Source organism: Lonchura striata, chromosome 4 (genome assembly GCF_050655825.1).
Source record: "Lonchura striata isolate lonStrDom1 chromosome 4, ASM5065582v1, whole genome shotgun sequence".
NCBI classification, from domain to species: domain Eukaryota; kingdom Metazoa; phylum Chordata; class Aves; order Passeriformes; family Estrildidae; genus Lonchura; species Lonchura striata.
Genome location: NC_140706.1, coordinates 26,692,368 through 26,713,499, shown reverse-complemented (window position 1 = coordinate 26,713,499; position 21,132 = coordinate 26,692,368). Strand labels below are relative to the sequence as shown.

The 21,132-nt window shown below is 34.5% G+C and overlaps 1 protein-coding gene across 5 annotated transcripts in view; it reads right to left on the bottom strand.

Moving 5' to 3' along the window:
- Nucleotides 1-21,132, bottom strand: part of FIP1L1 (factor interacting with PAPOLA and CPSF1) — a 39,275-nt gene that overhangs the window by 15,378 nt on the left and 2,765 nt on the right. For 3 of the 5 annotated variants that reach the window (XM_085577868.1, XM_021529522.3, XM_021529439.3), the window contains exons 3-11: nt 20,611-20,668; nt 17,898-18,001; nt 15,612-15,673; nt 15,315-15,422; nt 14,052-14,182; nt 13,716-13,784; nt 11,404-11,513; nt 4,641-4,734; nt 3,503-3,656 (exon numbers count right to left, since the gene is read on the bottom strand). In XM_085577868.1, the coding sequence (XP_085433994.1) occupies nt 3,503-3,656; nt 4,641-4,734; nt 11,404-11,513; nt 13,716-13,784; nt 14,052-14,182; nt 15,315-15,422; nt 15,612-15,673; nt 17,898-18,001; nt 20,611-20,668 (890 nt within the window). The remainder of the gene's footprint in view (nt 1-3,502; nt 3,657-4,640; nt 4,735-11,403; nt 11,514-13,715; nt 13,785-14,051; nt 14,183-15,314; nt 15,423-15,611; nt 15,674-17,897; nt 18,002-20,610; nt 20,669-21,132) is intronic. The other 2 variants (XM_021529601.3, XM_085577867.1) reach the window with 1 other exon arrangement.

Genomic DNA, 21,132 nt, shown 5'->3' with positions numbered 1-21,132 from the left:
TATAATATAGCAATGTTAAGAATATAAGCTAGAAAAATACCAGAAATTCTCTCAAGGTGATTTATTAGCTCCATCTTATACTAAAAAGGATTTCAATTGCTGCACTAAAACCAGTATATTGTTTGCACTGCAAATGGCACTCAGCACTATCCAGAGAACTGCCTGGAAATCCACCAGCTAACTCCTCTTTATAGAAAGGAAGAATTTTGTATTAAGCAATACAAATTTTGTATTAATCAATAGTCCTCATTTACAAGAATGTTTTCTGTGCAGAATTAAAAGTAAAAATATCACCACAAGACTAAAAGCCAAATGAAAAATTTCACTTAATAACCATTCAAACAAAATTAAGATAGACTGAATACAACTAATATCTAGAGACCAAATGTCCAAATAGTTTTAATGAATCATGTAGAGCATTACACCAAAAACCCATAAGCATTCTTTCCCACAAAAATCTTTAAGAACTTTTAAAGAGTCATGATTAATGCTTATATAATCTTAAAAGAGAAGCTAATTTACTTGATGGTATCACAAAGGAAAAAAGATTCTATGTGCCAAATTGACAAAAAATCTAAAAAGATCTAAACAAATGCTTTTCATCACCTTCCTCACTAATAGACAAATATGACACAAAACAAGACAAAAAAAGATCCTAAGCTTCAGTTAATGGAAAATAATTCCTTACCTTCCTTTGCCTTCTAAGTGTATGAAAATATATTTGTAGTGTCACCAGCCAATTACTGCTTCTGAGAAAAGACACTGGAATATTTTGTCACTTCTTGCAATGAAGAAGAGACTACATTGTACCAGTGCAAGAATGTGGCTTAGTATCGACCTTGTCATGTCCCTACAACACTGTTGTACTCCCATAAAGATACATCCAGCATAAACCTAAATACTCAGACTTGTGGGTCAAAAGCAACACAAATGTCTTTAGTGCATCATTTTACCTACCACACTCAAAACTGCCTTCAGAACATTGTATACCATCCTACTAGCTCAGGCTTGTAAGTATTTACAGAAAATCAAGTATGTTTTCCTAAAGAAAAGCCATGCCACACATGCTCTGCTTGTGGAATAAGGTATCAAATATGAAAAACACAGCCAGAGTTTAAGAACATACTGTAAATTAGCTAAACTGCATAACAGCCCTCAGAAATGTAATGTATCTCAACTTGGTTCTCTTGCCACAGGCTAAATTAGGTTAAATTCTCTATATCAAAAGATAAAAAGTACACACTTAGGATGCTGAGCCCGAGCAGTCACACCAAACCCTGGTGTACATTGCGAAGTTATGCAACAGAAGGTTAGTATTTATGAGAAATTTCTTTTTTCTTAAATCACAAATACATGTCACATTTTAAACTACGTACTTAAACCAAAGCACATAAACCAACTTTTAAAGCCTTGGTAAAAAACATACATATTTTACTTTAGATGGAAATGACACCAACATAGCAATAAACCTAGCAAACAGAAACTAGCACATATTTTGACACAGGCAGTAATTTCCTAGGACTATTTGAGAATTTTCTACATTTGGTGCTCTGAATTGTTCCAGGACTTGTTCCTCAAAAAAGACTTGAATCACAAGAGTGAATGAATACAGAACAAGAGACCTAACTTCAAAGCAAGATCCTTTTTCAAAGGCGCTTTTGGAGGATGTTTTATATTTGGAATACTTAAGTTTTCTGGCAAGTAGTCCCAGTTTAATATTGGCTAAGTGTAGTTTTTTTACTTCTCCTCCAGTGAACCAAGGAGGGATGGCAGAACCTATTTTTGGAACATCTTTGATGATAAAGAGCTGGCAACAGCACAATTAAAACGCAGGCCTAAGGAAACCAAATCCACAGCTCTTAATCATTATTTTAGAATCTACTTGAAGTTCTGAAAGGATGTTCCAGAAGACCTTCTGAACAATCCTGTGTCATAAACGTGCCTGTAAACCATGAGACTAAAGCCAAACCGGCTCGCTTGATCTACAGCACATGTGGATTTCCTTCACCTTACAGGTGAGGGGTTTCATAAGAGCAGTCCAGTAACTGTATGTGACATCCCTGCACCAAGTGTGTCTGGGGTGTCTGTGGAGGTGGTTCTCATGTTTTTGATAATATACAACTTAGAACACCTTTTCTGAACCCAGTTACAATTAAAATAATTACTTTCTAAAAAGTTGCAATGCATTACATATATTGTTTTATCATAAACATTTAAATGAAGCTTAAAACCACAGCAAACATTATTGTCACATCCATCCCCTTTCTGTCCTTCCCCCTCCCCAGTAAGGAAACATCACAAAATCACCAGAGCACTATCTCACTTTAGATACTATATTTTTTATATTTATATTTTAAAAAAGGAAAAAAAAAGGAAAAGGGCACATTTTCTATGTGTTCCTCCATCATGGAGGAAAGTCAGAGCTTGCAGGCAGAATGAGTTAAGTTTTAAAATTAGGAGGGACAATTGAAGAAGCAACTTCTTCTATGAGAATTTAAACCCTATAAAAGCTCATACTAGGTGCTTTCAAATAATGTGACTTCTTTGCTTCTGCATAAGAATATTAACAGAGAAACTTTTAAGAAATTCCTTCTGCAAGCAGAATAGCAAGGAAACTTCCCAGCATGATTTTCAGAGTAAGTCAAGCAAAAGAATTCAAGGAACAGGAGAAAATAAGGAAATCAGTCTTCTCTGCAGACAAATGCCTCACTTTCCTACTCAAATACACCACAAAGATTATCCATCTAATTTAATTTCTCACAGACAGTTCTTAGTTTCTTGCCAAATCCTTTTGAACTTAATGTCTTAAAATGACAAGGACAGGTCACTGTACCTCTTGTGCAAAAGCCCATGACACTTCTGTCAGGAAATTTCCATAAATGTCACATTTCAATAAATGTTTAATAAATATCAGTACATTTTGCAATAGATTAATAATGGGACGAGTTCTCAAAGAGCTTTGATTCCTCTAAGATTCACAGACACAGAACACTGGAAAAACACATCAGGGATTAATAAGACTTCTAACTGGAAGAAAGGATACAGAGCAAATGCAACACTTATCAGACTTTTGGAAATTTACACATGCAGTGAGAAAGAAGGAGAACTAGAACTTCTCTTGCTGTTTTGACCTTAGACATTAGAGAATCCAACTTGCAACATAAATTCATGGTAAACCATACTTCTAGTTCAAAAGTTTGTAGAATGATGTGTTAACATATACCTCTCAATTGCATTAACAGTTACTGAATTACAGAATACAGCTTTTCACTTCAAACATTTTGAAGAACACAATAACCAGCAATTAGTCTCCAAGTAATTATTTACTACTTGGGATTATGCTTACTGAGAAAGTACAAATAAAAGTTTCTGGGTTTGCCTTGCAGACACACTTAAGAAAAGAGCAGAACACAAAATTCTGAAATTCTGCATGATGCACCTCAAGAATCTGATGTTAATAAATCTCTCATTATTCACATCCTATGCAGTGCAGGATATTTACCTGGTGGGGGAATCAGAGGTGGAGCAGTACTGACAGTTGGAGGGGGTGGGAGGAAAGGAGGTGGTGGAAGGTGAGTAGGTGGAGCTCCTGGAGGGAAAAATGGAGGTGGCTTGGTAAAACTGTCTACTTCAGGATTAGAGCGTTCTGAAAGAACCTGTAAAATATCAAACTCTAGTTACAATTGCTATGTGAAAAGAGTACAAGACAGGTTTCCTCTCTTTCAGTTACTAAAATAGGAAAGCATTACTTCACATTTAAAGACCCATATTCAAAATTGTAAATTCTACCCATGTACCTATATTCAGTGTCCCATATTTGCCAAGTACCTTTCAAGGCCTAAGAGCACCTTAAATTTGCATAATGGAAAATATTTACAAATTAATATGAAAAGCAAGAAAACAACCCAAGACTATAAATTACTTAAATACTCTGAGATCAGATGAAAAATACATGGTAGTGTTTTCAATATTAGCACTACAATCCTTTACTATTTTCACTATTTAACCTCAATCTCAGTTGGCATAGAAATGCAACTGGAGTACCAAGCAACCCTGATCCTTCTCTCTGATTCTTCAGGAGAGAAGTGTATTCCATCTGTGTAGACGTAGTTGCTTTCTCAGGATCATAAAAGTCTAGATTAAAACCATAAAGACTAATCTTGCAATTTATGGTAAAGTACTTCAATATAATTAAAAACAACCTACTACCAATTGTTTATTCCTCCACACCTTATTTTTAAAAGACTGCATTTCTCAAACTGCATACAAGGGGGCTTTCACTTCCAGCATTGGTGTCTGGCAGGAATAGGGGGACAAATGGGGAGTTCAAATATTTATGTTTTCACTCCATAAACAAAACAATCCCACACAGATCTAGCAGAGCCAATGCTGTCTCCTGGATTGTAAGTCTGCAACATCACTCGTTTCTTTTCAGGAAGAGGTATACCAAAACATTTCTCTTTTGAAATTTATCAAATATTTAATCTTAATATATTTTGGAAACAGCCAAAATTTTATTCCTGGACTTAAAGTTACTTATGAGTTACTCATTCATGTATACTGATGCTTTAGTCAGAAGCTATGGGGGAAGCAAAAATGTATTTTAGTTGAAAATAGAATGCAAAACTGCAGTGTAAAACCTGTATGTTGCTGTTTTCATTAGCACGCCGTCGTCCTTCCACCCTGCTGATAGTGATGGTCTGTCCAATCACATCTATTGTGCCAGATATTCGCCTGCAACACATGAGAAACCAGGATCAACAAGCAGAATCGGAAAAGGAGGAGAAAAAAGTAAGAGAAGCAAGCTTTATGGACTTCTCTCATTCTAAATGGCAAAAATTCTTTCTTCTGTGGAAAACATAAAAGACTGTTTCTGAAGAACATTAAAGGTGATGAATTTGCTGAACTATGCAAGAGTATAGAACTAAACAATGCAGCAAAAGACTTCTTTGATAGGCAAAGGCAAAACTGACTCTACGGCAGTCTCCTTCCCCCTCATAAAAGACAGTACTTCTGCTTTTCTGTTACAAAAAAAACCCCAAACAAACAAAAAGATCACAAACTTCAGTAAGAAAAGAACATATTAAGCAGAACTTTCTCAAAAATCTAACATAAACAGCTATAAACTATTTATTAGAAGTAATTTCTAAATTGTATGAAACCATAATAAAGGATTCCATGGAAGTTCAAGCAAAGGTAAGGCAGAAGAAAAAACATTAGCATAAAACATAAACACTAAAATTTGAAGTAGAATCAATCTCTCAAAATCTTCAGGAAATTAACCTCAGAGGAATATACTGACACAAAAGAAGTACTCCAGGTACCAGACCAGAAAATATGACAAGTATCTGAATGTCACCTAGTAAAACTAAAGCCTGATGTTTGTGACAACAGGAATCACTATTTTGAAGAGGGGAATAATCTAGTATTTTTCTGTTTGCAGCCTTAAAATGCCAGAAACCAAGGTTTATAGAAAATGTATAACTCTTATGTAAATATAACAAAATCTATTTGCATAGGAGTTATAAAAACCAGGTTGGACTAAGGCCTTGAGCAACCTGCTCTACAGGAAGATGTCCCTGCACATGGCAGGGGAGGTTGGGCTAAATGATCCTTAAGGTCCAATTCAACCCCTTAACATATGATTCTACCTGCTCTGCAGGCCACTATTGATTTCTAAAATAGGTTAAAAAGTAGGATTCACCTAGGTCAACTACGTTAGAAAATGAGATATAAAACTACAGTGCTAATGGTTAAGAGAAACAAAGGCACAAAATCTGTCTCACCTATAAGAGACATATATTTTCACCTGTAGTTTCACCTATAAGGGAAACCACAGTAGATAAAATTGATATTTACCAAGAGCATGATATGTAGCAGTAAAAGACTGGAAAAAAACCTTCCTGAAATTTCCACAGAAAAAATTCCATAGAAAGAAAAAAAATATTTCTAATTCAGAAGACAATTTCCTGTCTTTTTTGCATCTAGTGTACTACTAACCGCATGAATACAAATATTAGGGAGAACAACTGTAAATTGGAATTATAGGCTCAGAGTTCTGTCAGACTGACAGTGTGGACTCCAATTGCTCAGATACCTAGATTCCAATGCAACTGAAAAAGACACAGCAGATACTAGAGCATGAAGTAAGATCTCTCAGAGATAATCTGAAGTTTGATAGCAGACTGCATACTGAGGATGATACAAATGCCTGTCCTCTGAGCTTTTCAGTATCTGGGTTTAGAGCTTCGTCCTGGATGTTAAAAAGCAAGCTTATTAAGGACAACAGTTTAGAGCTAAAAAAAATTGAACAAAACCAGTACAATGGTACAAGAATAGAGAACATACCTTCAATTAAAGAGTATATACTATACAGCAATATATACTATACAATGATAACAGAAGTTTAAGGAATTTTCTGGATCTTAAATTTAAGAAATGACACTGGATTATTATTTTCCTTTAAGTAACTGAATTGAAAATATAGGTATTATAAAACAATTGTTAAAACAACTGTTCTCACCATCTCAGTCTTCACTGACAGTGCATTTTGTTTGAGAATTCTAAGACACTTATTCTCCTTTATTACTGGTATCGTCTCTTAATTATCTAAACCATATCCTAGAAAACTCATCTTACCTAGCTTTAGTCCTTAAGTGTAACAGATGACACTCTTCTACAGCAAAAGGTCCCTTCCTGGCTCACACCACTGATTTACAGGGCTTCCACTTGGGAGTGATGTACACAGCAGAATTAAGACTCTTCCTCTCTTATACTGTTTGCACACTGCCAGCAACTTTTAGAATCAGCACTGAAATCACACACAGTGACACCAGTGCAAGAGAACCAGGCATCAAAGAAATATATGCCTCAACTATATTACAATAATATTAATTCTGGCTTGGGGAGCAGCCCAAACACTCCACTGCAATATTAAATGAAGCAAACCCAGACTACCAATTAGTTGGTTCCTAGGCATCAATTTTACTGAAATAAACAGTTTCACTTAATTTTTTTAGATTCTGAAGAGTATACTTCTACTCACTCAATCTCACTGAGATTATACTTTGCATTTATTATTTAAATAATGCTGTATTGTGTTATGTCCACAGTTCTTCCCAACAACTGCCAAGAGATTATTTTTCATAATGATGGATTTTGCCATCATACCTTGAACTTGACAAATTCTCTATTTCCAAGATTGCACGAATGCTTTCATTGAGAATTTCACTAGAAGAGCTTGCAATTGAACAAAAGAAAGCATCGACTGAGCTGCAAATGAAGCAGCAGATGACATCTCAAATCACGTGTTAAGTCACACACACATTAAGCCACAGCAAGCTGGCACAAGGAGAAATTTCCACAACTCCCTAGACATGATCTAGATTCACAATAAGTAGCAGGCAAGACTTGGTTTCTGTCTCAGTGCCATAAGCAAAGAAAAGGAAGGGCTTGGCTTGTCCTTTACATGATCGAGGCACCTGGGATACAGATGCATTCCCAATGGATCCTCTGAAACGTAAGAAGGCAATCCACACGTGTGGAATGCACATGAACCCACAGCAGAGTTCATACAAAGTGTAGCTTGAAAGGAACATTCCAGCAACTCTGAGTTATCTCACTCTAATTAGAGAACGGTTATTTATGAGCTATTTGCACTACGAATACCACTTCCATGGAGAGTAATTCAGAAAGATAACTCAATCTCATTTGGCAAGCTCAGCTTAGATTCTACAGAGAGAAGAGAAAGAGGTAGAAAAAAGAGGAAAAAAAGAAGGCAAACCCAGTTATTTTCAAAGTTCATAGCTTCAAAAATCCTCATCCTTACCACAGATAAAATAAATAAGCTGCTTTTTGGAACACCCCCATATGACTTCAGAATCAGACTAACTATGGGATGCCACATTTATGCAGTAGACTTATTTTATAGTCTAATATGTATGGAATTACAATATGCTTCAATATTTCTTCCATTCTTTCTTGTTTTGCTTATGTATTTTATGTTTTATTTTCCTCCTCTTGAGAACAACCTCAACTTTGCTGAGCTCACCACTAATTGATACGAATAAGAACCAAGGAGTGAAATGAAACCATTTTTATAAAAACCCACTTTTTTTCAAAACAACATCTGAGTTTCCATCCCTTCCATCACATTTCTCTGAAAGCAAAACCCATTTAATTGTAATATACACTTTAGTAACTGTAAAAGCACAAATGGAGGTTAAAAACCAAAACACTTCTGACAGAAAAAATTTTGTGATGGAAAGCTGTAATTGGTATTACTTGAATGACAAAATACAAGCTTTTGTAGCCAGCTTATAAACGAAACCTATGCTTATTTCTCTATTACTAAAGAAAAACTATCTCATAGTCCTTGAAAAATAACATAAGGAAAAATAGTTGTCTGGAAACAAGACACTTTTATGAAGTAGTTGGTTAGGACACATTTGAAATATGTCAAAGTCCTCTTCTTCGCCTAGAAAGCATTGTAGTCAAAAATCAAAACACGTTCCTTCAGGTTTTTACCATAATTATGAGTATGCACACAATAAGCCTTTAACTGTTCTCTCTCTGGAGAACAAAGATATTACTTTATACCATTCTATCTGTATACAATGTCCATTTACTAAACTGTTTTCATTTTGATTTAACGCCTCCTTCAGGATTATGCAATACTTTATGCTACTCAACAGCCCTAAGTATCACAGAATCAAAGCAAGAAATTCCTGTGTCATTTCTTAACAACTAATATCTAAGCTGTGATTAAGGCAGTCACTGTTCACACAGTATTTCCCAGAGATACACTGTATGAACAAGCACTTAAATTACACATTTAAGGTAATTCTAGGAATTTGCAACAATTATTTGCTGGTGAGCAGTAATACTCTTCCTATTCCATAATCTACAACTTCCATATTGGTAACAAGCAATATTATTGCTAGACCTCAGAGTTTTTTTGAGACAATTTGCAATCACATACAAACATATACTGGACTCAAATCAAAAAGGTAAAAACATAAGCACAAAATTACTTCAATGTTTGTTTACAAACAAATAAAATAAAAAGCAAACACCACTATCTGTCCCCAACCTGGCAACTGAAGAGCTATATGTAATGTCCATGTGTAAAATCATCTATGAAGGAATATTAAAGCCCTGACTAGTAAATGAGGAACTAAAATGTTAAATGAGCATCATGCCCTGAATTGTTTTTCCCCTTTACCTTAATTCCCATGATTGGTCCCTCCTGTATTGTTCCTACCACTTTCTGATGCCTGAACTGGCTTTTCTGGAGGCAGTGTTTGTGACTGAGAAGAGCTGCTGCTTTTCTGGTGTGGTAAATTGCCTAGGTCTTTCTGTTTTCTTACTGATCCTCACACCAGTTCTGCTGTACCAAATCGTATCAGTTTTCTCTCCCTTTCACAAAACATATCAACTACTGCTAGAAGTTCAGAGTTTTATTGCTACATGAGAAATGCTTCCAGCAATTTCTCAAGGCTATTGCAAATGCCACATGGAATAAAGGCAATTATTTTAAATTACTGAAGAGCTACACTGCTGAAAATGTTCTGCCTACCTAAAATAAACTCTTTAACTAAAGAAAGAAATTAGTCCAACCCCATAAAACCCTGTCTGGTTATACAGAAGTTACTAATACAGGCACTTAGAAACACGAAATACTAGATGTATTATGGAAAAATCATTAAAGTGGAAATATATATAATCCACACACCTAATACATATTCATTCACTCATTGAGCGACTCTCAGACTTCAAAGCATACAGTTTTCTTTCAAAATCTCTTCCAACCACTTCATAGAAATACCTTTCTTTACAGAATAATCTATTTTAAGCAAGCGTATCCATAGGAGCAGGTATTAAATAAGAGAAGATGTCAGTTTTGTCATTGTAGCAACTTACAATTACAGTATTCACACTAAATATATACAAAACAATCTATTCTACCTACTGGAATGCACAAGTGATAACAATTCTCAAGGTGACATGTCACAAAGTGATACATCAAAATAAATGTCACAAAGTGACACAGGTACCACAACTGCAAATTTCACACATAATATACACGATACATTTTTTCTACAACTTTATACTTGACTACATTTTAGTAACCTGGTTGTTAATTACTTCCGGAAGTAGTTTAGAGGTTTTTTTGTCCACCATTGAGATGAACAAAGAACTGAAATCTTGTAACAAAACCTCTGCTAGATATAGATTTGGAATCCTTACCCTGTGAACAACACATTCCAGTTTGAGGACTCTGTTACAAGAATATCATACATTAAAAGCAATTCAGAAAAGAAAACTTTAAAAACAGCTACAAGGTTAGCATGAAGTTTGGAAAACTCTTCTTGTTTCTTTGACAAAGTAAAATAGAAAAACAGAACTAAAATCTATTAAACACAGAGCAACATAGCTGACAGCTTGGAGAAAAATTTAGGCTACCAGAAAGAATATTCTGGAAGTGAAAGGAAAGTGCAGGCAAGGATATGATTGATTTCCTCCTGCCCCCCCAAGAAAAATACATTTGGGTGTTGAATTGACTCTTGCAGGATGGAATAACTGAGCAAAAGTGCCTCTAAATTAATCCAGGTACTTATGAATGCAGCACTAAAGATGGGTCATAGCTTCTCATCTTTAATGGTTGACAACAAAGTGTCCAATGTACTCTACCTTTCCTATCATTGTTTGTAATATGATGTAATATAAGGGCTTTTAATTTGCACAGAACCAAAACTTCTAAACAGGATCACTAAATAATTAAAGTAAAGCAGAAGCATGGGTTCATCCTAAGCCAAGTGCCAAATATCAAACAGCAGTAGCTTAGATACAGGAGACAGAAATTATTAAAGCCTGGGGCTGGGAGAAGGAACTCAGTAAGAAAATAATTTCTCTCATTTTGAAGAAAATATAATAAAATACTCAAACATGGAGAAACCAAAGCTGCCTTGCAGGAAAGAGACTAGGAATTCCAGGAATTCCTCCACTTGTTAAAGTCATAGCTGTCAGATTCTGTATTGTTTAACTGAAAAAAATAAGTTACCTAAGACTCATAAGGACCCTAACCAGAAATACTATTATGGCAAATTTAATCATACACAGAAAGCACAGTGTCATAAATCAACAACTGAATTTCTGTAACTGTTTTGTTAGTTGGTCCTGCTGTTTTTTCTCCCCTTTTCTTCTACTTTTTCCCAAATACCCAAGAAGGTAGCACAGCATTAATGTGTGATTATGCCAAATAGGATTACGATATCTCTACCCTTCTTTTTTACCTGTTACAGAAACATATTTCCCTTTCTTTTTCTACAAAAATCGTAAACTTCAAAGCCATAGAGGTAACAGTAGAAAGAGTTTTTTGGTCATGAGTTACAGATAACTGACCTGTTTGTTGGAATTCCTGATTTGAATAAGGCAGGAGGAGATGTGAAATCAGGTTTGGTCGACTGCACTGCCAACTCTTTCTCCAAATTTCCAGTTCTGCCTTGCTGTACCTTCAAAATAATGTTTCATCATTAGTTTACCCTCACAAGTGCAGTAGCTCCAACACTCAACAAACACACAGACAACACAAAAAGAGATTAAGTCCAACTCTATTCAGAATTTCAAAAAGTGTCACCTCTACAGCTAGAGGTGTATTGTGTTTGATAGATATATAATGATCAATATGCCAGAGAATGCATTTTTACAAAGATTAGACAGCTTAAATATTTCTTTTCCAAGAATTTCATTTGTATGTGAACAGACCAAACTGATTTTCTTGAAGAATTTCCTGTATGAACCAAATTACATTTTGATTTTTAAAAGGACACTTATTTAAAAAAAATTCATAATCTTTACAAGATTAGAGATATCTAACAAGCCTGCTATCAACTAGCAGCAAACCGTGAGACAATAAACTTGAATGGATTCTCCATCTGCCTCATTGATCATGAGATCCAGTAACCACTTAATTTCTGAGTCATACCAGTAAGTCATCTCATACTCTGGGTTACGCAAACTGCAAAAGACTTTTTATTAGTTCAGACTGAATACTTCAGAAACACCCTGTTGTTGCTGAAGTACTGCAAAATTCCAGACACTTATTAAAGCTATGCAAAACCTTTGGTGCAAGTACATCAAGTATTGTTTTACTTCAGCAGCAGTTACATGTGAAAGAAAAACCTACATGGGTTAGTATTAAAGACAAATATATAGTGATTCAATTTTTAAACTTACTCCCACTGTACCAGCTACATCACTCTACGTAGCTAGTTTATTCATACTATAACATTGTATATGCTGTGATCTCACAGCTTGTAAGGAAGTGAACGACTATGTTTCTGCAGAACCTCACTTTTAAACATGGGCACGTTTCCCGAACCCACAAAAATGTACATAAGTAGTTAAAATTAATTTAAAAATTAATTAATATTTCCTATCCAGAAGTATGAGGGGAAAAGGTCAAATAAAAAGACTTCTACAAATTAATGAGCAATTGAAAAATGTAGGAGATATTCTTGCCACTTACGGGAGATTAATATAAATTACATGAAATATAATGGAAATTACATGAGACTGTTTCAGAAGAGAAGGAAAAAAAAGTTATTGAAAATAATAATTATGTGTAAACTCCTTTTAAAACATGACCGACTCTTACAACACAATTATTACCTGTACTGTTTGATCACCAGTCAGTACTGAGATGGAAATAAGGGAAGTTTTGGGTTGGACTACTTATCCTTTTTCCTTCAGAACATTTCAGAAAAGTTTGAAATTACAGTCAGTTGCAAATTGTAACTCCTACTGTCCACTATTTCTACTGTCCCACAGCACTATTAAAATGGTAACTGAAAAAGGTATAAAGCCCCAGAAAACTTCTGATCCATTCTTGCTAAAATAAAATCAAAATAACTGAATAGTGTCAAGTAGCACATAAGAGAAAAACACCCATCTGCAATTGACAGTTCTGTATCCGCAATTGACAGGAGTACACAGAAGAAAGAAACTATTCCAAGTAATTTCAAAGACAATTCAAGAACAAAAATTACTACATATTAATAATAGATAAAATAAATAACCTTTGTTTTATAATTTTAAGTTTAGTATCAAATAAGTAAATGAGAAACTGAGAAGATAAAAAAAAGTTCAATCCTTAAAATAAATGCTGTCACATAGGTCTTTCTATTCCCTGAAAACCAGCATTTCTGAATGGAAAAATTATTATACATAACTTGATTTATTGTTAGCTAATCCCATAAGGGCAACAGAAAAATATGGAAGATTGATTTTCATTGTTGACATACATAGTTATGACAACAATCACAGTTGTCAAGGATAACTGTTACAAAACATAGCAAGAGCTACAAACATGCCATAATCTACAAAACTTCCCCACCACATCTGCATACATTCTTTCATCTGCACAAATGAACACACTACAACTACAAATAAACCACCACATCAAGAAAAATAATTTCACTGGAAAATTTTTTAGTTCACCAGGCCACTAACTCACATGCTTGCAGAAGAGTGATCAACAAAGCAACATTTTTTAATCCACATTTTGTGACATATACAGAAAGTCACTGATGTAGGATGAGAGTATGAAATAATGGCTGTGTCCATATCAGTTGTTCTTCTATCAGTCTGTGCTGGCATGGGAAGCAATACCCAAGAAAAATGAGAGCAACCAACAAAATTTTACTAAAATTCACCTTTAAAAGATGGTATCTGCCATCGAGAATCTCTGCACTTGGTCTTACTTCCATAGCTTTGTCTTCAGCCTAAGTTAAATAACACATTGCCCATTAAGATACCACACAATTCTTAAATGATGGGCCACAGTCTCAATAAAGGTACAGATGCAATCTAGCTGTAGCTGTCTGTCACACTATCCACACAAACTGCCAGTGAAGCAACACAGCAGGGTCGAGGGAAGGGAGTCAGGTGCAAACTAACAAATGTACTGAACTGGGCAGAACAAGCTTATGACACACAAGCAGCTTTACAGGGAAAAAACCATGTACAATACAAAAAAAAGCACTATTTACCGTAATTTTATTTGTGGTTGAGGTAACTGGCAAAATTTCAAGACCCATTCGTATTCTCTTTTGTTTTTCACAGTAAGCTTTCCAGGTATCTTCATTGAAGCCATAGTTAAAATAATCTGAGAGATCAGCCCCTTTAAGTAGAGAAGCATGGGTTTTTTTAGGATGTTACAAAGTTCATCTTTCCTCCACTAAACATATATACATCTCTACTTAGAGCATCAAAACTGATTAGGTATTAGTCTAAAAAGCATAACTGAAATGTACAATTCATCAACAGAGATTCATTGCTAAGATTGCAAAGAAATTAAAATTTAGTCAGAAACAGTAACTTGCCTAGCATCATGAAGTGGGGGCCAGGAGTACAGAATATAATGGGTATTATAATCCCCCATATCTTTACAACAAGATAAATATAAGATCTATAGATTTGCTTTATGTTCAGAGAAGAACCGCTCCCTTTTGTTTTGCTTGTTCTGTATTTGACTTCTCACTTTGTTTTGGCTCCTAGTTTCATTTGATGCCATGAAGTATTTTTAGGGTAAGAGAGAACAGCTGTAACTCACATGCATAGAATATAGTTAATATAACTAACATTTCAAACACCAGATAATCAAAGGCTTCTTTTTTTTTTCCATTTTGCAGACACTAATTGTATTACCATAGCAATATACAAACACTAGTAAAAAACCTACATGGAGCAGCAAGATGTACTGGTCCTAAAAAACCAAATCAATGCTGGTAAAATCAGAAAAGTCTGGACAGATCACTTGAGCCAACTAGACAATCCAGAGGAGACTCATGGAAAATCCGTGCGGCAAGTCTCAGTTTCTTATTCAAACCTCATGGATGTCTGTGCATGAACACAACCTAACACAGACAGTTATGTTTCACCATTATTCATGCTAAAACTAGTCAGAACTATTTTCCATTTTGCTTTACCTTGTGTTTCATGGCACAAAGCAATGGCAGTAATCTCCATAGGAATACAGATTTCCAAGGAGAGCTGAGGATACACATGTATTTAAAAAATGGCCTATCTCTTTCTCCTGGCATGTGATAGGGATGTATACTAACAAACAGGGCACACCCAAGCACTCTGTGGCACAGCAGGAAGACAACAAGTAACGCAGCTGCTTTTTGCAAATTATGCTGTACAGTACCTCTGAGGAATAGCTAAAATGACATCCGCATGCAATCAAAAGAAATCACTATTAAAATAACTACTGAACACCTATGAATCAGTTAACATAAACCAGATATTACCTGGCTTCCTCCAAGGTTTATCTTCAAAAGAATCTAAATCTACTTCCAGAAGTGGCACACCATTAATACTCCCTGGTGCATCTAGATCCAGTCCTTTAACTTTTGCACCTGTGAAGAAAGGTTAGTTAGAGCCTTCTGTCTCTACGAAATGGAATTTTATCAGTAGCATTACACTTAGAATAATAAGAAACAAAAGCCAGACAACTTTATCAAGAAGTTTTAAAAGAAACAATTATTTCCTTAATACAAAACAATCCAATTTGTTTTTTACCAATATTACTTTATAAATTTTCTTACCAGAAGATCCATAAGCTCGTCCTCCTGCCTTAATATTGAGATTCACAGGTGCTGCTCCATAACTTCAAGAAATTAACAAAAAAATTAATTAGAAAAAGAAAACTTTTAAACCAGACGAAAACACAAAACAAGAGATAGCTAGATCCAGAAACATATTGGACCCAGGCTCAATCACCATCCTGAATCTCTAGCTTTCCAAGCTGGTAACTGTAAAAGTAAAGAGATCAGCCTAGGAGGAAGAGAGAGTACCTTTCTATGCTCAGTAGCAACTTCTCCAACTAATAAACAGTAGTGAAGCAAGTCCCAGTCACTCTTCCTGAGTTGAAAGGATAAAGACCTTGATAGAAACAAGAATGGACAGAACCAGAAGAAGAGAGAGAAAGGAAAAATGCAGTTCATTTAGGGATACAGATGACAATCTGGGGATTAGAGTAAAAACAAAAGAAAAAAAAAAGGAAGGGTTTAGATGGATAATTTTCTCCTTTCATAATCATTCAATTTTATCTGTACAGATGTGGAAAATGCAAGCATTTCTCTAAAGTTACTGAAGTGCTGTTTCAATGTACTTCTAGTAATCATCCATCCCTGGGAACAACAGAAAAGTATGTAATTTTTCACTTTCTAAAATACTTGAGAGCTTTCTTCATAAAAATGCACTCGGAAACCTAACTACTGAATAGATTTAACTACCTTAGGAATTACAGTATTGTTCATTTATAACATTAAGAGCTAGCTCTCCCTACCATTTGTGTGCAATGTAACTTATCCTCACAGGTAACCCATATACATAAAGAGATTTGCATATAATTAGAAGGTCAGGGTATAGTTTACAGTATCCACTTCCATACAGTGCTTGTTTTCTTTCAAGTGCTACAACAGCATAAACTGATGCAAACATTTAACCTTCTGATCTGCCACACAGTATTTGTTCATGATTTTGTGAAACAAATCTGTCAGGTTTTTTAAACTGCAGTTGACTACTATATGAAAAACTGTTTAATCCTATAAAACAGACTTGTTCTACAGCAGTTAAAATGTATAACAATGTTCAGTTTGTTTTAGATATCTGCTTTTCTGTGAACTTTCTGTCTAATTCACCCAAAAAAGAAGATTTTTCAAAAGACAGGCATTTCTATATAAAATTTTCTACTTTATTTAGGTGTAGGATCATCTGCTCATTGTTTCCTGCACACATGGAAAGAACATCAGCAAATCCACTGAGAATACAAATCTAGTTTTGCTTTAGTACCACAAAGTTTGAAGCCACTGCCTAGGCCACAAGAATACTGCAAGTTACTGAAAGCAGAAAAATAAAGAACTGAAAGAATTGGTGTTTTTCTTGTACATTAAAATAATGTACATTTGCTTGCACAATATTATAGAACATGAAATACTGAAAGTTTTAAAATATTATGTTTCAAACAGGAGTAAATCACCTGCATCCTAAAGTTAAAAACACGATATATATGAGTCAGACCTACCTGCAGACCTGTCATAATTCAGTTAAGAAATGGCACCCTAGTAACTCTGGGTTTAGTAAGCATAAAAATATTAGCGTTGCCAAGAAAAACAAGCAAACCATGTCCCTCAGAAAACTTCCATGCAATGAAAAGTATTATTCATAATTTTGAGTAAAATTAACACTGTATAAAACAAGCTCTTTTTCAAGACCAGAAGGGATAGTAGCAAGATCAGTATAAACACCTAAACAATGATCTTGAGAAATAATCTTCAGCGACTCACAGCTTCATCCTTAAGTACATTAAAATCTTATTTGAGAACATCAATAGGAATTGAAACTACAGAAGTTTAATTAGAACTGTATCCACTCCAAACACTTCTCATGTTCTTGCCATTCTATCCTTTGGAACCAAAATGTCCCTGTCACAGTAACAACCCCAAAAATGCTATATAATATAGCCATTCTCTAATAAAAACCAACTCACACCTTTACAAACTTAATACAATGATTTCTCAAACTCTGAAAACACAATTTAAGCTCATGTAGAACTCCTCCTTGTACTCCACTGATTTAATTTCACTTGTTTTCAAGCCACTGTATCATTAAAAGCATTGTTAAAGAACTGAAAAAGTTCTTAATTGACAGTAATTGTGCACACAATCTGACATTTTTGGCAAGTATTAAATGGCAAATATGTGGCAAAGATAAAAAATATATAAAAAATACAAATATAAAAAAGACAAATAAATGGCAAGCATTAAAGAGACTGCATTAATAATTAAATATAATCTCAGAAGTTTCTCCAGTGTTTGCAAATAACTTACCTAAACTGTGGAGCTCCTGTCTTAATATCCCCTATGGTGACTTGAACATCATCTTCATCATCATCACTATCACTATCACTGTCATCCTCAGCCTCTGCCACTTTCTATAAAAGAAAAAGTAATTGCTTAGACAAAAAGCAGTCACCTTCACAATGGAAACAACAATCCAGACAAAACCATCCATTCTAAAAATCTTTGAAAGAAGAAAATTCTCCTTTTCCTAGACTTTAGAATTGAGTAGCATTAACAGCAAATTTAGGAGGCAACAAGTATCTGAAACATCTGGAACGAAATAGAGAAGTGTCTTTAACACTAGGTTAAATTTCTCAAGCATAAAAGTTTCCACTATCTAATATACTTCTTTGTTCTATCTAGCTCATACACATTGTTTCTATCCTTACCTTGTCATTCAGGAAAGAATGAAAAGATATGGAAGACTACCTTCTTGCCATCATCTATTATATAATCAGCATTTATTTGAGTTATCAAGTAAACGTTTTTCCATTTGATGATAAACACTGGAGAAATCTATTTATTTCTAAGTAAGACACATAAAATACTTGAGACATTTCAGCAAACAGACTGAAAAATCAGATACAAGAGCACGTTGTATGCTGTATGATACACTGAGATTTTTAGACTCCAGAGAAGCATTTAAACATGTCCTTCCTAAGTACTGATGATCAATTCAGACCATTTTATTTGTAATGTTTTTTTTCTCCCAATGAACACCACTCTCCTTTTTCTACGCAGAATTCAATAACCCTGTACTAATTAGTCAGTTCTTCACAGTTAGACCTTGATCTTACTATATTGATTAACCTTGTATCATCACAAAACTTGTGATTTCACAACGTAGCTCTTTTCCAAGTCAATACCTTAAACAGCACAGGTTAAGCATAAAATTCCAGGGAATCCTCCCTGGAGGTGACTTTCTTTTACTGTGAAAATGGAACCTTGACTTCTACCCAGTGTTTTCCATCTATTACAAACCAGCTAAAATTAGTTATCAACATAGGACTCATTCTATTACTGCATAGTTTTGAAAAAATATTTTTAAAAATACTTTGGCGAGGAACTTCTTCAAAAACTTTGTGGACTTTAAATGAACTTTTCCAACCAAATCACCCTTATTCACATATTGGAATCCTTCAGCAAGAGGCTGAACTCATCAAAGCCAAGCTGATTCTGCCCTAAACAGCCTGCAGTTATCCATGCACAGCTGAGTTCCAGCCCTTTGTCTACTATACCATCTATTAAGTTCCCCCGTACATTAAAAAATCAACAAACATCAACAGCTCCTTAGAAGATAAGATGTTGGAGTACAGTTCATCCTCGCTACACATCATTATAATTTCATAATGACAAAGAGTCTATTCTCGGGGTAGGGAAGATGGGGCAAGTCTAGATCAGTATAGATATTCTGTAAATGACAGCTGAAAACAGTCTTTCAATTCCGTATGGCTGAAAAGTGCAAATTCATCATTCATCAGGCAACCCACACAGATGCCATTAAAAAAGCATGAAAAAGGAAATAAAATTTTGCCTCGACAATGTACCTTTTCAACCAAAATCCATTTCACTTATAATCAATGAATTTTTTAGTTCCCTCCTCACAGAAATATTCACCTGTTCCTATTCAACCAACTTGAACAACACCCATTTTTCTAAGCTGCTGCTGAACATTCATGGACACCATTTACCATTAAGTTCTCAATTTTATGGAGATATTCTAATGATAATCTAAAAATGTCAGGCTTTATACAGATAAAAAAAATTAAAAATACACAAGTACAAAAAAATAGAGCCTATAAGGATTTCCAGAAATACAAAAACCTTTGATGCACTTTTAGTAGCTTTTCAGTTTAAACAACTGAAATAAGTTTTAAAGTTTTAATAACATTTTCCCCCTATTTTAAATAAACTGTAATGCCTTTCATAAATAAAGTGTTAGAGTTACTGTAAAAAAAGTACTTCACTAAGAGGCCCGTTCTTGAAACTTGCAGAAATAGCTCAATAATGGCTTCTACATCACTTAAAGTTATTTCTTGGAAGATATGTTAAAAAGTCCCACTGAAATAAAACAAATTTTCTCATAGAACTCATACTTAATTTTTTTCCTCTTCACAGTAACCTGTATCCTTTAACCAACACAGCAACTGTAAATTTAATTTCTTGGTCCTTTCCTTCATTGCACTAACACTGATATTATCAGACAAACTAAACATTGACTACTACAAAACAAGTGTTATGTTGCCTCTGAAAGGCATATGTGATTAATTTCTTGGTTCACATTTTCACATAGTTCTGCAAATCCTGCTTGTCTATCATATGCAAAATAAGAAAAATTATCAGAGGACTTTATTTTCTTATCAGTAAGAAAAAAATGAGCTATCATTTTGAAAAGGATGTCTCTGAGAAGAGAGGTATCTTCAAGCACCGTCTTTCTGTCCTCCCCAAAAAACCTGGGAGTACTATTTATTTATTTTCTGTAAATTAGATTTTAAAAGTGGACTTAGCTGGAAATTTGATTTCCTAATTTAGTAACTTCTACAGTTTCTGCAGATCACAAACACAATTTAGAAAAAAAAAAAAGGTGCACATTTAGGCATTAAGTCATTTAAATGTAAGCCTTAGTCAAATTATTAATTCTTAATAAGTCATTAAATCAAAACAGATTAAAACAGTATTTCAAAAACATGTTTAAAACTACCGTTTTTACAATGCCATTTTCTGCAGCTTCCTCTTCACTTCCAGGCGGGGGTGGAGCGCTTGAACAAAAACAAATAGAAAAAGGTGAAACTAGGTATTTATGACATGTTATTTCACAGGTATCAGCTAATGATGAAAAAAAGCTTGGCTACGTTCATTCCAGATGATAAGCCAAAGCTCCAGTTGTCTTCTGCATTAATTAAAAAACAAAGTCAACTTATTAAAAAAAAAAACCTAGATGAATATAACTTTATATTAGAAACATTTAGCTATCATAAATCATACTAACTGGATATTTGTAGAATAGTTGGAAGCAATGACACCTGGACCTTCCTTTGAAATCAAATTGAAATACTTTGCAACATATGAAGGGAGAATAAGTTGTTTGGGTTTTTTTTCCCCTGCAGACTGACACTTTTCAAAGATATAATGGAAAAAAAAAATAAAAAACCACATTTAAACACCCACAGGTAATGTTCCACCAAAACAGAATTCCCACATCAGCATCGTAAAATTTTCTTCT